General features: G+C 49.3%; 1 protein-coding gene across 2 annotated transcripts in view; it reads right to left on the reverse strand.

Moving 5' to 3' along the window:
- The window catches only part of LOC144945904 (unconventional myosin-IXb-like), an 88,403-nt gene that overhangs the window by 37,659 nt on the left and 36,774 nt on the right, over nt 1–13,970 (reverse strand). For both annotated transcript variants that reach the window (XM_078874536.1, XM_078874537.1), the window contains 9 exons: nt 11,887–11,981; nt 8,602–8,664; nt 7,598–7,697; nt 5,342–5,442; nt 4,157–4,283; nt 3,683–3,772; nt 1,678–1,794; nt 848–985; nt 193–314 (listed from right to left, as the gene is read on the reverse strand). In XM_078874536.1, the coding sequence (XP_078730662.1) occupies nt 193–314; nt 848–985; nt 1,678–1,794; nt 3,683–3,772; nt 4,157–4,283; nt 5,342–5,442; nt 7,598–7,697; nt 8,602–8,664; nt 11,887–11,981 (953 nt within the window). The remainder of the gene's footprint in view (nt 1–192; nt 315–847; nt 986–1,677; nt 1,795–3,682; nt 3,773–4,156; nt 4,284–5,341; nt 5,443–7,597; nt 7,698–8,601; nt 8,665–11,886; nt 11,982–13,970) is intronic.

A 13,970-nucleotide genomic window follows, 5' to 3' on the forward strand; every position in this document is an offset into this window, starting at 1 on the left:
GAAGGGTCAAGGCCGAGGACTGCTTCCGACATCACTCACCACCGATGTTAGCCATTTGCGATCGCGGGGATCTCCGAATACGACAAAGGACGTGTAGAACAGTTGCTGCGACTACTGCCTCTGCTGCTGCTGCTGCTGCGAGAAGGATTTTCATAGATGAATGAAGCGACACAAATTAAAAACCAGACTTACTTGCACTCTTCGTCCAGCAGGTGGAAGAGACCGGTGGGCTTCCTGCTCACGAGCTGGATACAGCCGAGGTTGTCGACGTAGTCGATGTTGTGCCAGACGATGCCTTCGCTCGCGTACTCCTCCTGGGATGGAGGGGGCGTGGGAAAGCGGCGAGGGATGCGGTGGTTCGAGCGAGAGAGATCAACTCGTAATCGCAGGGTCGCGAGTTTCGATCGCCAGTCAGGGGTTCATCGTCATTATTACAGGCATCGTCCGCACCTCCGAATAGCACGGTTGGCTACGTACGGTGCGAAAAAAGTTCAATGTACATAGATCAGCAGCGGCTGCCGCCGCCATCTTCATCAGCACCAGCAGCAACATCATCATCAGCAGCAGCAACGAATCACCATAATCTTATTGTCCTTCCCCCGTACGGTGGGAAAGAAGTTCTACATACGTACATACAAAATCATCCTCGGTCTGCCTTGAAAAGTAGTCTCCTTGTCTAAATGGACTGTTAAATGGCCTCCTAAAGGTTAAGGTGCAGCTCGGCAATTACTTGCAATTTTTACCACAATTACGCGTGATTAATGCAGACTTGATGCCTTGTAATCGGTGTCTATTTGGTATTTGAACATCTTCACAGATGTAGTTAAGCCATTCAAGAGGAAGATACCTGTTCGATCTTGAAGATGTGCTTGTTGAAGTAGTGATGCAGTTGCTCGTTGGCAAAGTTGATGCAGAACTGCTCGAAGCTGTTGCTGTGAGTGAAGTCCTCAAAGCCAAATATGTCGAGCACCCCTATTGACAAACACTGGCACACATACAAGAAAAACAAAAGAGACCCAGACTGTTGGGGCAAGTGCTTTTGGAAACCGCCTATGAAGGTCAACACAGCACCACACCTTTGTCTTCCCATGCTGATGTTTACACACCGCATCAGGTACCCACATCAAGGGCCGAGTGGATCTAGGAGAGGCCCAGGACCAGTTCAGATGTTCGCCACCGATGTTGCCTGTGAGCGGGAATCTAACTCGGGTCACCGGGTTCGTAGATTAGTGCGCTGACCACGATACTACCGCTCCCAACACACACTTTACGCATACACGGAACGCTACATGGGATGTGTAAAATATTATTTAATGTTTGGAGAGAGACAGTTTTGCGTAGAAACAGGACCCATATCTACGAGAGAGGGTCCTTGCCTATGAACATCTGGTGGTTCACCAGCATTGCTTGAAGCAAGATCGACTCTGCTGACGAGACAGTGAATGTCGAAAGCGGTGCAGAGTTTTGCACGTGTTAAATCAACGCTGCTGAAGAACAATCACTACAAGAAGGCCGTGTGGCCGATAGGTTTTGTAAAAAATCTAAAAAACACTTTCATTTATTACGTGGACAGACAAACACGGGAAGGAGGCGTCTTGTCTGCTTTTTTATTTTCACCATTACGGCGATGATGCCAATGTCGTTGAGGTTGCTAATGACGATGATGACCAGGCTCACCTGCACATTCTCCTCCAGGTCTCGCTTGTGAAGCAGCGCGTGGTTGATACGCAACAAGATCCAATCGAACAGAGCCACATACAGCGACTTGGCCATCGAGTCCCTCGCCGTGATGGCCTGCAGGTTTCACAAAGACAAAGATCCCCCCGCCCTGCCGTTATAGCCTCAACAGACTGTTGGGGCAAGTATTGTTGGCGAGCACCTTTTGATGGCGGCCAAGGCAAACGAGAGGAGTTGGGTGGCCAGCACCACAACCGCCCGCCTTTGTCCCCCCAGTGGCGATGATTACAAATCACACAAGGTTCTCATTTGAGGCTGAGTTGACCCTCCGGATAAACCCAGGACTGGTTCAGATAATCGTCACTCGACCACGCCCACCCGCCTGTGTCTGCCCAGTGCTGACGTTTCCACACTGTGCCAGGCACTCATTCACTTGAGGCCGAGTCGACCTAGAGGCAGCTTCGGACCGTTTCAGATAATTGTCACTGGTGTTGGCCGTGAATAGGAATTGAACTCGGGTCGCTGGGTTTATAGCACAGCACGCTACCCGCTGCACTACCACTCCACACACAAACGACAAAGATCTCCCAATAACCTTCACGAACTTTTGTGGCAAGTGCTGTTAGTTAGCGAACACCTATTAAGGCCGACTTGGCATAAGAGGGGGTGTGGTGGTGTGGCCAACACCACACCTGGCCGCCTTTGTTCCCTTGTTTCCCAAGTCCGAATATATACGCACCGCACTCGGCACCCATTTAAGTAGGAGTTGATCTAGAACAGGCCCAGGACTGGTTCAGATACAACATTCCACTGGGAACTTCTGGAGTGAAACGTCAGATAATGCCAAATAACATGCTGTACACCCCGAAAACACATCTGATGATGATGATGATGATCCATTGATCTTGCTGATAACAACAGTGATTACACTGATGAACACACAACTTCGCACCTCCGATTAGCACGATTGGCTACGCAGGGTTGCGAAAGAAGTTCACACACTTCTGAATCCCTCCCATTCTTGCAACTAGGACTACCACTATCAGCGGCACCTATTAACGGTCACGATTGGGATTTTCCAGCTGCTCCCACGTAAAGGTGAACGTGGACTGGCGAGCGCGAGGGGAGGGGGGGGAAGTGACGGTCGGCGGGAGGCAAGCGGTGACATTTCACGGCACCGCCACGAAAGCCACTTTGATGGCCACTTCAATTCAAAGGGCCCCCCACTCCACCCCCGCGTTCAAACGGCGGCATTAAAGGGGCGACCCCCCCCCGGAGGTTTCAAAGCGCGCCGCTGTCGCCGCCATCGCCGCGGCGTCCGGCAAAAAACGGCACGCCTGACCCTTGCTGGACGGAGCGCCGCGTGAAACAAATTCGCTCGCGTGTTCCTACGTCAGCCCACGGAAAGTCGGAGTGTCTCCCCCTGAATCCGTTTCAAAAGCTTTCTGGAAAAAGATGAACCTGTTGCTGGGGTTGTTCTTTTTTTCTATTTATCACTTCACAGTTGCGGAGCACCCCAAGGCCTAAAAACGGCAAGCGGTCAGCAAACAAAGGTAAAGAGTTGACGCCTTTCTAAAAATCGCAGAAATGTATTCACACATACCAGGGAAGAAAATAGTTCCATCCCTCATGATGATGGCAATGATGATGCTGCTGCTACTCATGATGATGATAACGTAGAGACAATTTGACGCACCAGTCCCGATTTGTCCCTGCAACCTTCCAATTGTGAATCAAGTAAAAATGTGAGTCGAGCGTTCCAGAAGGACCGTGTGGATAGAATGGGCCCTGCTGCGGAAATGTGGAATCTCCACCCCTGGCCCAGGGTCACGAAAGGAGATTAGTGCCATCCCCCGTTGTACTTGTGGGCAGAGCCCACTTGGCTGAGTGGCTACCCACGGTTACACTGTGTCCTCCAGCCCAGAAAAAGCCTCCAACAACGGAGGGAGGGCCTATGGTCAAAAAAGTAATTTTTAAAAAATGCAGAACAATCTCTGACACAAACCTCGCACAGACGGAACGGGACGATGAGCTTTTCCCCGACCGCCACCGTCTTGCGAGTGGTCAGCGCTTCGATCAGAGAGCTCTCCTTGACCTGCGAGCGGTGGGCAAACACGCGCACGCACGCGGTCATGGTCACACGGATTAGTGGCGCTGGAAACGACCGCAAAACAAAAAGGAGGCGAGAGCCAAATTTGATGAAGCACGGGACAGAATTCGGCAATGTTAGTGGTGGAGGTTGTGATTTTGTTGGTGGTGGTGTTGATGATGTTGGTGGTCACGATGGTGGTAGTGATGACAACGGTGTTGGTGGTGGTGAAGATGATGTTGTTGGTCGTGATGATGGTGGTTGTGGTTGTTGTGATGATGATGTTGTTGGTAGTAGTGATGATGATGGTGGTTGTGGTTGCTGTCATGATGATGTTGTTGCTGATACGAGTCGTGGCGATGCCGAGTGCGGGCTGCGTGCGGTGGTTACCTGCAGCAGCTCGGACACGGTGGAAATGGCGCTCCCCAATTCCACCTCCACCGTGTCATCCCGACACGTCTTCCCGCGAAACGACACGTTTCCCAAACTCAGGACGGCAGAGAGGACCGTGAAAATCCTACACACACAAAGACAAAGACGCCCCGTGTAGCTTACACAGACTGTTGTGACAAGGGCTCTTCGAGAGCAACTATGAAAGCCAGCATGCCACACGACAGGGTGGTATGGCTAACACCACACCCGGCTGCCTTTATCTCCCTAGTGCCGATGTTTCCACACCGCACCAAGATTGATTGAAAATAATTAAACTGATATCATTCGTTGCCGATGTTATATATGGATGTGAATCACTGCACCACCGCTTTACCACACACGCATAAAGACAAACACACAGACACGGACACACTCACGCTCACCAACAAACCTATAAGTGCATACGCACTTAAGAGAGTGTTGGGGTTACAGTTCGGAGTTAGGGTCAGTGCCAGCCTTGGATTAGACTTAGTTAGGACGAGGAATAGGGTTATTGTCAGGACTAGAGTTAAGGTTTGGGTTAGAACCAGGTCTAGACTCATAGTCAAGGTGAGGGATAGGACTAGGACTATGCCCGGCATTAGAGGTAGGGTTCCAGTTAAGACTGTGGCTGGATTAGAATCAAGACTAGATTGAGGGTAACGTCATTGGTTAAAGGTAGGATCAGGGCTAGTGGTAGGGCTATGTTTACTTCAAGGCTAAGATTCGTGGTTAGGATCGGTAAAAGGGTTAGGGTCAGGGCTGGAGTTACAGCTAGGGTGAGGGTTATAACTAGGGCTGGTTTTAGGGTATGAGCCAGTGTAAAAGCTATTGTCCGGGCAAGAGACAGGGTTAGTTGATGTATCTAAGTATATTGAACATCTTTCGCACTGTATGTAGCCAATGGTGCTAATCGGAGGAGCGGGGGAAGGACAACAAACTAAACACAAAAAGCAGTTCTAAAGAAATTAGTTTGTCATATCGAGATTTGAAAGTGCCTTTGCTCCAGAGGCTTCCTAACATTGGAAAAAAAGTGCGTTCCAGACGGTCGCAGAAGCGCATCTGAAAGCAAGCGATACGGCAACCGTCTTCGTTCGAGGGCAAGCCAAAAGCCGCTGCTGCGAGGATAACCGGAGTCCGCGCGATGGTTATGTGTTCACTCACTGCACGCGAGTCTTGGGAAGGAACCCGACCATTTCCATTGCCAGCTTGAGTCTCTCAAAGTCGTGCTTCAAGTCTTCCCCCTCCACTCGGTTGATGTCAGTCTGAGGATGAAGGCAGGTGCATTGTGTAGTCCAACAATTACATTAGATTGTTCAGAGCCAAGCCCAATACCAGCGAGCTTACATTGCATAGGGATATGGTAGCGAGCAAGGAATACGTTTCAATAGTGATTGGCCGGTTAACAACAGAATCCGATTCCACAGGACAACGCTGGATTGTGCTCAACATGACGAATCACGATACGAGCGGCTATATTGGCACACGGGGAATAAAGTTGAATGTCTCACCCAATTGTTGGTTTGATTAGAACACTTGGCTTGTAATCACGAGTTTAGAAGTGTCCGAGTGACTCAAAGGTCAGAGCGCTGTGCTGGCACCAATGAAATTCTGAGTTCGAATCCAGTTTCAAGCCGCATGTCATTAAATTGGGTTCTGAAATGTCGTGATTTGATAGTCTCAGCCCAGTTACCAATGGATGCATGAACCAAAACCATCAGATTAAATAGAGTTTCGCACTGTTTGGTAATTTCCAGCTCGAAGAATTTAACATATCGGCTTTATTGTAATGCTGTCAGCGGCAGCGTTGGTAGGAAAGTTTTTCCGCCTACCGTGCGGAACAGTCCACTTGAAGGCATCTAAGATGTAGTTCTATGATATCAGCTGCTGTGGGCCATTCTCTAACTCAAAGGGTTGCACTGCTCTGTAAGAGATATGATGAATGGACAATTCATCTCACAAGAACAGTGGACATATTTTGAGGAAAGACTATCCCTTCCATAGGAATGTGGAATTTCCACCATCGGTTCAGGATGGCCGACAGAAACCTGGAGATTCGTGACTTGCATTTTCTCAAAACTCGCAATCGTTTGGAGGACAGATACATACACAGAAATGACATGACAGTGAGTGTGAAATGGTTCCATACATTAAAACTGACCTCTGTTGGAGGCTCGGAGCAATCCCACTCTTGAGAGATGGATTTTCTCATTGACTTAATGTGGATGACGACACACATACACACACATATGGAAACACACACAAGCGGCAACACACACACAAATGATGGGACAGACACACGAGTGTACACACACGAAGACAGAGATCCCCCATATAGCCTTAACAGACTGTTTGCACAAATCCTGTTGACGAGCACCTATGAAGGCCGGCATGACAGAGGAGGTGGGGGGTGGATGGCCAACACCACGCCCGGCTGCCTTTGTCTCCCTTGTGGTGATGTTATACACATCGCACCAGATACACAATTGAGACTGAGTCGATTAATACAATTTCGCCTCTGTTGCATTCCGATACAATCTCTGCGGTGATGAAGTTATTTTGTAATGTTCTTTGGGTCTTTCGGTAAAAGCAATCGTCATCAGGAGGAACGAGGAGGAAATCTGCTGAATGCAGACTGTTTCTTATAGGGTGTAATCCTAGGGTCATAAACGAAGTGGTTAATGTGAGAGATTAGCATGTTAATGTAAGATCGGAGAGCGGAGATCTACCGAGTTGATCCCTCGCAAGGATTCAAACTCACGACGTGAGTCCCTCGCACCAGATACACAATTGAGACTGAGTCGATTAATACAATTTCGCCTCTGTTGCATTCCGATACAATCTCTGCGGTGATGAAGTTATTTTGTAATGTTCTTTGGGTCTTTCGGTAAAAGCGATCGTCATCAGGAGGAAAGAGGAGGAAATCTGCTGAATGCAAACTGTTTTTTATAGGGTGTAGTCCTAGGGTCATAAACGAAGTGGTTAATGTGAGAGATTAGCATGTTAATGTAAGATCGGAGAGCGGCGATCTACCGAGTTGATCCCTCGCAAGGATTCAAACTCACGACGTGCTGATTGCGAGTCACGTGATCTGCCCGCCTTGCCACCGAACCAGGCCACATAAAACAACAGTTGGAATTCCAAGCGTCTAAATGCAACCTCATCTCGTTACAATTAACAAGGACCTCACTTCACAGTTACAGGGAGCTAAGTATCAGCCAGGATATTTTTCCCACTTACAAAGAATGAGTTTATACTGAACAGTCTGCTTGCCTTATACATAACCAAAAACAAACTTCAACAATCAAATGTGACGGGCGCTACGGTCGCGAGATGTCAACCGCCTGGCCTGGTATGCAGGAGGTGAATAGATAATCGCTGATGACGACGGTTGCGTTTGCCGAGGTCAAGGTGTCTTACCTGGTTGAGGTAGTTGTAGTGCGAAGGCGGCAGGAGGTGTAAGAATTCCCTCTCCTCCTCGGTTGTTCCCTCCAACAGATAGTAGAACACGTGGTAATTCCTGCAAATGCGTGGAGACCAAACAACATTCACATTAAATGTGCAGGACATGCAACGCACCCGAATGCAAACATCCCCCGTATAGCCTTTTGACAGACTGCCGGGGCAAGTGCCATTAGCGAGCACCTATTAAGGCCGGCACCGTGTACGATCTTGGTGGGTGGCCGGCAGCATCGCGCCGGGCCACCTCCGCAGTGCGGATGTTTACACACTACAACAGGTACTCATTTTAGACTGAATCGACCTAGAGGAATCCCAGGCCAAGTTCATATACGAGGCTATTCGGCTTTCTCAAGGATAGCTAAATCCGGCTAGAGTGCTTTACTCACACAATTAGTATGCGAGTTCAAATCCCAATAGGAAGTCGACTCAGCCCATCGTTATGATCACCATCACGGATAAAACAAGTACTACCACTACAGGAAGTTAACAGTGGTCATCCATGGACACACTGGGCCCTGCCATGGGAATGTAGAATTTCCACTGCTGGCTCAGGGGCACAATGAATGACACAATGACGAATATTTCAGCTTTTAAAACCTATATAAATGTTCAAGGTGCAGCCGCGCGATGTCTTGCTCACGACACTGCAGACGGAAGGTACCTCCAACAACTCGAAGCATCTTAAGAAAGCCGCTCTCTAAGCGGGTATTTGGCCTACTCTTCCACGCTGGAAGAGGCGGCCGCACCCACACCGCATGAGACCTGCCGATCGACTAACGGTGGCGTCGCCCACTGACCACCGCAGGGTGGGACAGAGGCGGATTTGAGATTCGAGAAAACTCGCGCCATCCTTTTCATTACGCCGCGCCAGGAGATCGATCCGGCGGCCTCCCCGATGCAAGCCCAGTCGCGCAGACCGTTACACCGCGGCAACATCCGCTGCAAAACGTGACCCGCCAAACCTTTCGTTCTTCTCCTGCGACACGAGGCGTGACTTTTCCAGTAGGTATTTCTCCATTATGGCTCTGTCGCCAAGAAAATTGGACAAGCAAAACGAAAGACAATTAGGGGGGGAGGGGGGGCGGAGGGGATTGGGGGGGGGTGTTGGTTGGAGGTGCAGTGGTAGCACAGCTGTTGTATCGAGTATGTAGTTTTTATTTAAGTTTAAGTTTCTCGGTCATCATCGATGACTTCTCTTGCATGGGGAGTCGTTAATCCTTCGGCATCTTAATATGGTTGTTGTATTTGTGACTTAGCAAGACCAGCGTTTGAACGACAAACCCTTCCATGAGATCGTACGCATAGTGGTCTCCTATGTAAGTCCATGGGTCGTACGTCTGCATGTATAACTTCTTTCGCACCGTACATAGCCAACCGTGCTAATGGGAGGTGCGGGTCCCTGTGTGGCTCAATGCAATTGTTTTTCTCACGCAGGTCTACGGACCTCCTGTGAAAGTCTACGGTGCGAGCCAATGACGGAGTGCTCCTCTCCACGATGAAACTGTGCACCCCGTAATCTGCACAGCCTCGGGGGATATACGCAGCTCGTATTTAGCCGCCCTGTAAATCCACATTGTGTCGTGCAGACAGACCATACAAGACTCTGTCAACAACAATTAAACCTAATGCGGTTATAGCACATGGAAAGGGGGGTTTGCAAGACTCCCCTCAGCATTCATTCTGCCAATCATTAGCTTCGAGGGGGGGCAGTTTTAATTCAATTAGAGGCTCCAGCTGCTTAAATGCGCTTGACGTAATTTGTCCCTTGAGAGAGAGAGAGAGAGGGTTTGCTAACCACACTTGACCCGGCAAGCCCTTAAGGGTCACAGGAGGATCATTAAACTGTATTAGCATGCATGCGGTTTGCTCTGCGCATGTTTGTGAATATTGATGGGCAGTGTGTATGGATTTGTCATGTCTTGTGGATAGCAACACTCAGATTAGCAGCGCAACATCTTAGCCCCATGGTTACATGAGTTGTTGTTATTCATATTTTATGAGTTTGAGTGTGTGTGTGTACATGTGGGGAGCGGTCGTGTGGCAGTTAGCGCGCTGCACTATGAACCCGGCGACCAGAGTGAAATTCTCGCTCACGGCCAATAACACCGGTGACGATTATCTGAACTCATCCTGGGCCTCCCCTAGGTCGACTCAGCCTCAAATAAGTACCCGGTGCGATGTGTAAAGATCGCCACTTGGGAGACAAAGGCGACTGGGCATGGTGCTGGCCACCCACCCCCTCGTGTGCTGTGCCGGCCTACATAGGTGCTGCTCGCAAACAGCACTTGGTCCTACAGTCTGTGAATGCTATACGGGTGATCTTTGTCTTTGTACATCTACGTTTACATTCTCGTTCTTTTTTGTCATAGCCTTGGGGAGAGCGGTGGTGCAGCGGTTTTGCGCGCCGCCCTATGAACCCGGTGGCCTGAATCTGATTCCGGGCCACGGCTAACGGCAGTGGCGATTGAAGTCTGAGCTGGTCCCCCCCAACACCAAACCGCACCGATCAGCCAGCCAAAACCCTGTGACCGACTTTGCATCGGGTGGGGGGGGAGGGAGCCTTAATCCAGCAGTGGATTGACAAAAGAGGGTTGTAAATTATCATTTTCATAACCTTGAATTAACCCTTATCCATTACCACAGCCGCCGCTCTCAAGACACATTCCATAAATCACGAGATAACTCGATAACGACCGCCGCGTCCCAGCTGGCAAATTGGCTGCGATTGCCACTAACTCGCTTAGGAGGGAGCTGAGCGAGGGGCAGGAGGACGCACACCAAGGGGCTCGCTCAAGAGGAACCGTTTAGAAGAAGGGGGGGGGGGTTGGGGGGGGCCTCGTCACGCGAGAAAAATCGCCGGAGACCACCACGTCGGGCGTGATCTCGGAAAAGGTCGATCGCCTTCCCGGCGACAGACGCGTTACGTAGCAACGGCGATTGTACGGTTTGCGGAGGGCATCGACGAATCGACGAGGACAAATGCGGCGGGGTTAATGTCGTTTACGTGGATCTTTTTTACAGCCCAGCGTCAATCCACTCATGGGTGAAGGCCTCCGCGTGCTGCTGGGAACAGTTTGGCTATGCTTTACGAAGCTAACCAGGGTGGATTGATGAAGGTGAGGGGGCCTCAAGACTGGTTAAGATACCGCTAACCACTGAGGTTATCCGTGCCGGGAATTGAACTCATGTCGCAGGGTTAAAAGTGCAATCCGCTAAGGTGCTGGGCTACCACCCCGCAACCAATTATTGTTGTATAGCTAAATAAATGAATGAATAAATAAATCAATAAATGCATGAATAAATAAATAAATGAATGGATGTGTGTGGGTGTGTGCCCTTCATTGCCAAGAATAAAAAAGGAAATATGTTTAGGCCCATAGGCATATTTGTCTTCTGGACCAATGTTTTTGGAGCGGAATTCGTTGCAGTAGGGAAATCCTGGACTGGTGTCGACTTCTGCCTCATCATTAGAGTGTGGCCCCTTATGCAGATGACTGGTGCATTCACTACACAAGGGTTCTCTCCTGGTGGGGCTCGTTCGATGCAGCACAGTAACGAGGTTCATCATTCGCAATGGCATTTAATCAGAGGCGTTCATCTCACTTAAAACTATCGAAAACGTAGTTTAATTTAATAGCCATTTGATACAATTCTGGCAAAATCGCCCGATGATGCTGGATGTAGTTACCAGCGAAACGTCGTACTCAAATAGTAAATGTTGTGGATTTACTCTCCAACACACTGGTGGGCTGAATTAGTAACTAATTAGCACGTTTTTTTGACGTGAAAAACCTTACTGGTTCGCTGTGTCGGGTGGTGGGGTTCGTCGCGTAAACAAAACGTGTCAATTAGTTACTAGTTCAGCACACCCGGTGTGTTGCAGAGTGAAACCCACTACAAAATTTACAATTGTCATTCGTAAATGCCCACAATTTTTAACGAGGCCGCACGTGATATCTGTTTACATTTTGTGCACAGGCCTATCGAAAATTCCACAACCACCACCCACCCCCCCATCCCACACCCCCCACCATCCTCCCCGCCCCCACCCGCCAATTCCACGAATTGACTGTGATTCGGCGGTCGAGTTTCGAGTCACAAGTGGATGAATTTGTGGTGACTGTAGCCGGCTCTAGCGGGGGGGGGGGTCACGCAAAACACATTTCAATATCCAAGCCCAACTGTCTCGACTAGACGGATGGAGGGATGGGCGAGGAGGAGGGAGGGGTGTGGGCGGGGGAACGTACCCGCGCACGGTTCCATTCTCTCTGTAGTTGACTTGGATGAATTTTCCGAAGCGGCTGGAGTTGTCGTTGTGAGCGGTCTTTGCGTTCCCGAACGCCTGTGTGATCAGTGCACAGACACAGCCGCGCCGATTTCAATGGTTTAGCGTGGTTGGCATGGACCCTGGTGCAAGAAATGATATGGTGAAATGGGGGGGGGGTTCCCCTACCTATTCATAATCCCCACCCCCCCACCAAAGTCCGTGGGACCCAGTGCAGTTGCACCACCTGCACACCCAACAGCTTCACCGCTGTTAGTCTCAGAGACCGCAGGGGGACAAATGTTGCTTGAGAGCGCCGATTAATGCTTTCCCATTCCGATGACATACGTGTACGTCATCGTAACAGAAAGGCCATGCGGGACAGCGTGTGGCACAGGTGGGTGGCATCTATCATCGAGTGTGGCCACATCACAACAGCTCTCTGCGGTGAGCAAGGCCGGATTCAGGCGTGGGGATTTAGGGGCTGAAGCCCAGGGGCCTCCACCAGCTGGAGGGCCTCCAGAGATGAAGTGAAAAGTTATTTCATTTGTGAATTCTGAATTTTATTTGTTGTTAGCCTTGTAAAAATAAATTATATTTTTCTTTAACTTTGTTTTCCTTTTGAAAACATTACTGGGGGCCTCACAGTACCTGTAGCCCAGGGGCCTACTAAATCTTAATCAGGCCCTGGCGGTGAGTGCAATGTCTTTAGAAACGACGGCGATGTGCCTCTCTAAATAAAATGAACGCTAACCGCTAGAGCGTTCCGAGATTCGGGGGTGCTACTTGCAGAACAGGAAAGGGTTAAGGGCGACACGGCACACGAGGGGGTGGGCGTGGTTAGCGTCACGCCTGGCCACCTTTGTCTTTCCAATGTCAATGTTTTTCACACTGCACCCGAGTTTCCGAAGAAATGTCAGGATTCGGGGGTTGCACTTTGATTCAAGAACCGATTCTTTCTCGTTCCATTTTTACCGACTCTCATTTTTGTTTTATCTGTCGGTTAATTTGCATTTTTCTAATTTTGTTTGCTACATTGTTTTCAAAGTAACATTGTACGATTCGAATGCAGATTTACACAGGCCTTTGCCAATCCACTGCTGGATGAAGGCCTTCCCCCCCCCCCCACGCTGTGTTAGTTGCGGAGGTTGTTCGACCATGCTTAAGCACGCTTGTCGGCACAGGTTAGTGAAGGAGCGGGAGACGGTCAGGACCAGCAGTTCAGATATCACTCGCCACTGATATTAGCAGTGGCCGGGGATTGAACAAAGGTCGCCCGATTCACAGCACAGTGCCACTTCAGCATCACTCCCTCCCACATAATTCCCATTAACTGTAAACAATCAATTCCAACAGGAGCGATCAAACGCACGTATCACGAGCATGAATATCGATTGCATTCTATTAAGCACCATGCCAGAGTGGTGGCATCGCGATTAGCGCACCGAGTTTCAACTCCCAGCCACGGCTCCCATCAGTGGCGAGTGAAATCTGAACTGGTCTTGCCCTTCTCTCCTTCAACCGTACAGTAAACTAAAAACTCAACTATTTTTATTTTTCAATTTAAAGCTATCGTGACTGCAGGGATTCATCTTCTTGGTTCTTTCGGTAAAGTCACGTAGAATGGAAATAATAAAATGATAAAAATAAAACATAATAAAATAAAGACAGCGTCTTCCCGACAGACCTGTTCTTCACCTGAGGACGGCTGCTTGCGTTGTGGCCGAAACGTCGTGAGAATTATTTTATAATGTTTTATTTTTAGTATTTTATTATTTCCATTCTACGTGACTTTACCGAAAGAACCAAGAAGATATTTTTATTTTACCAGGTAAGGCCCACCGAGCTATATAGCTATTTTTCAGAAGCGACCTGGCCACAAATTATAGTTCAACGAAGTGGCTTATCATGTGGACATTTAGAGCCGCCGAATACTCTAAACGCGCAATGCTGATTCTAAACTAAACCCCACGTACTGACATGGCAAATGGTGAGGGCCTTCATCCAACAGTGGCTTGCTGGAGAACGGCTGCAAGTTACTTGAAATACGCTTACAATCGACGGACC

Source organism: Lampetra fluviatilis, chromosome 39 (assembly GCF_964198595.1).
Source record: "Lampetra fluviatilis chromosome 39, kcLamFluv1.1, whole genome shotgun sequence".
Classification (NCBI taxonomy): Eukaryota; Metazoa; Chordata; class Hyperoartia; order Petromyzontiformes; family Petromyzontidae; genus Lampetra; species Lampetra fluviatilis.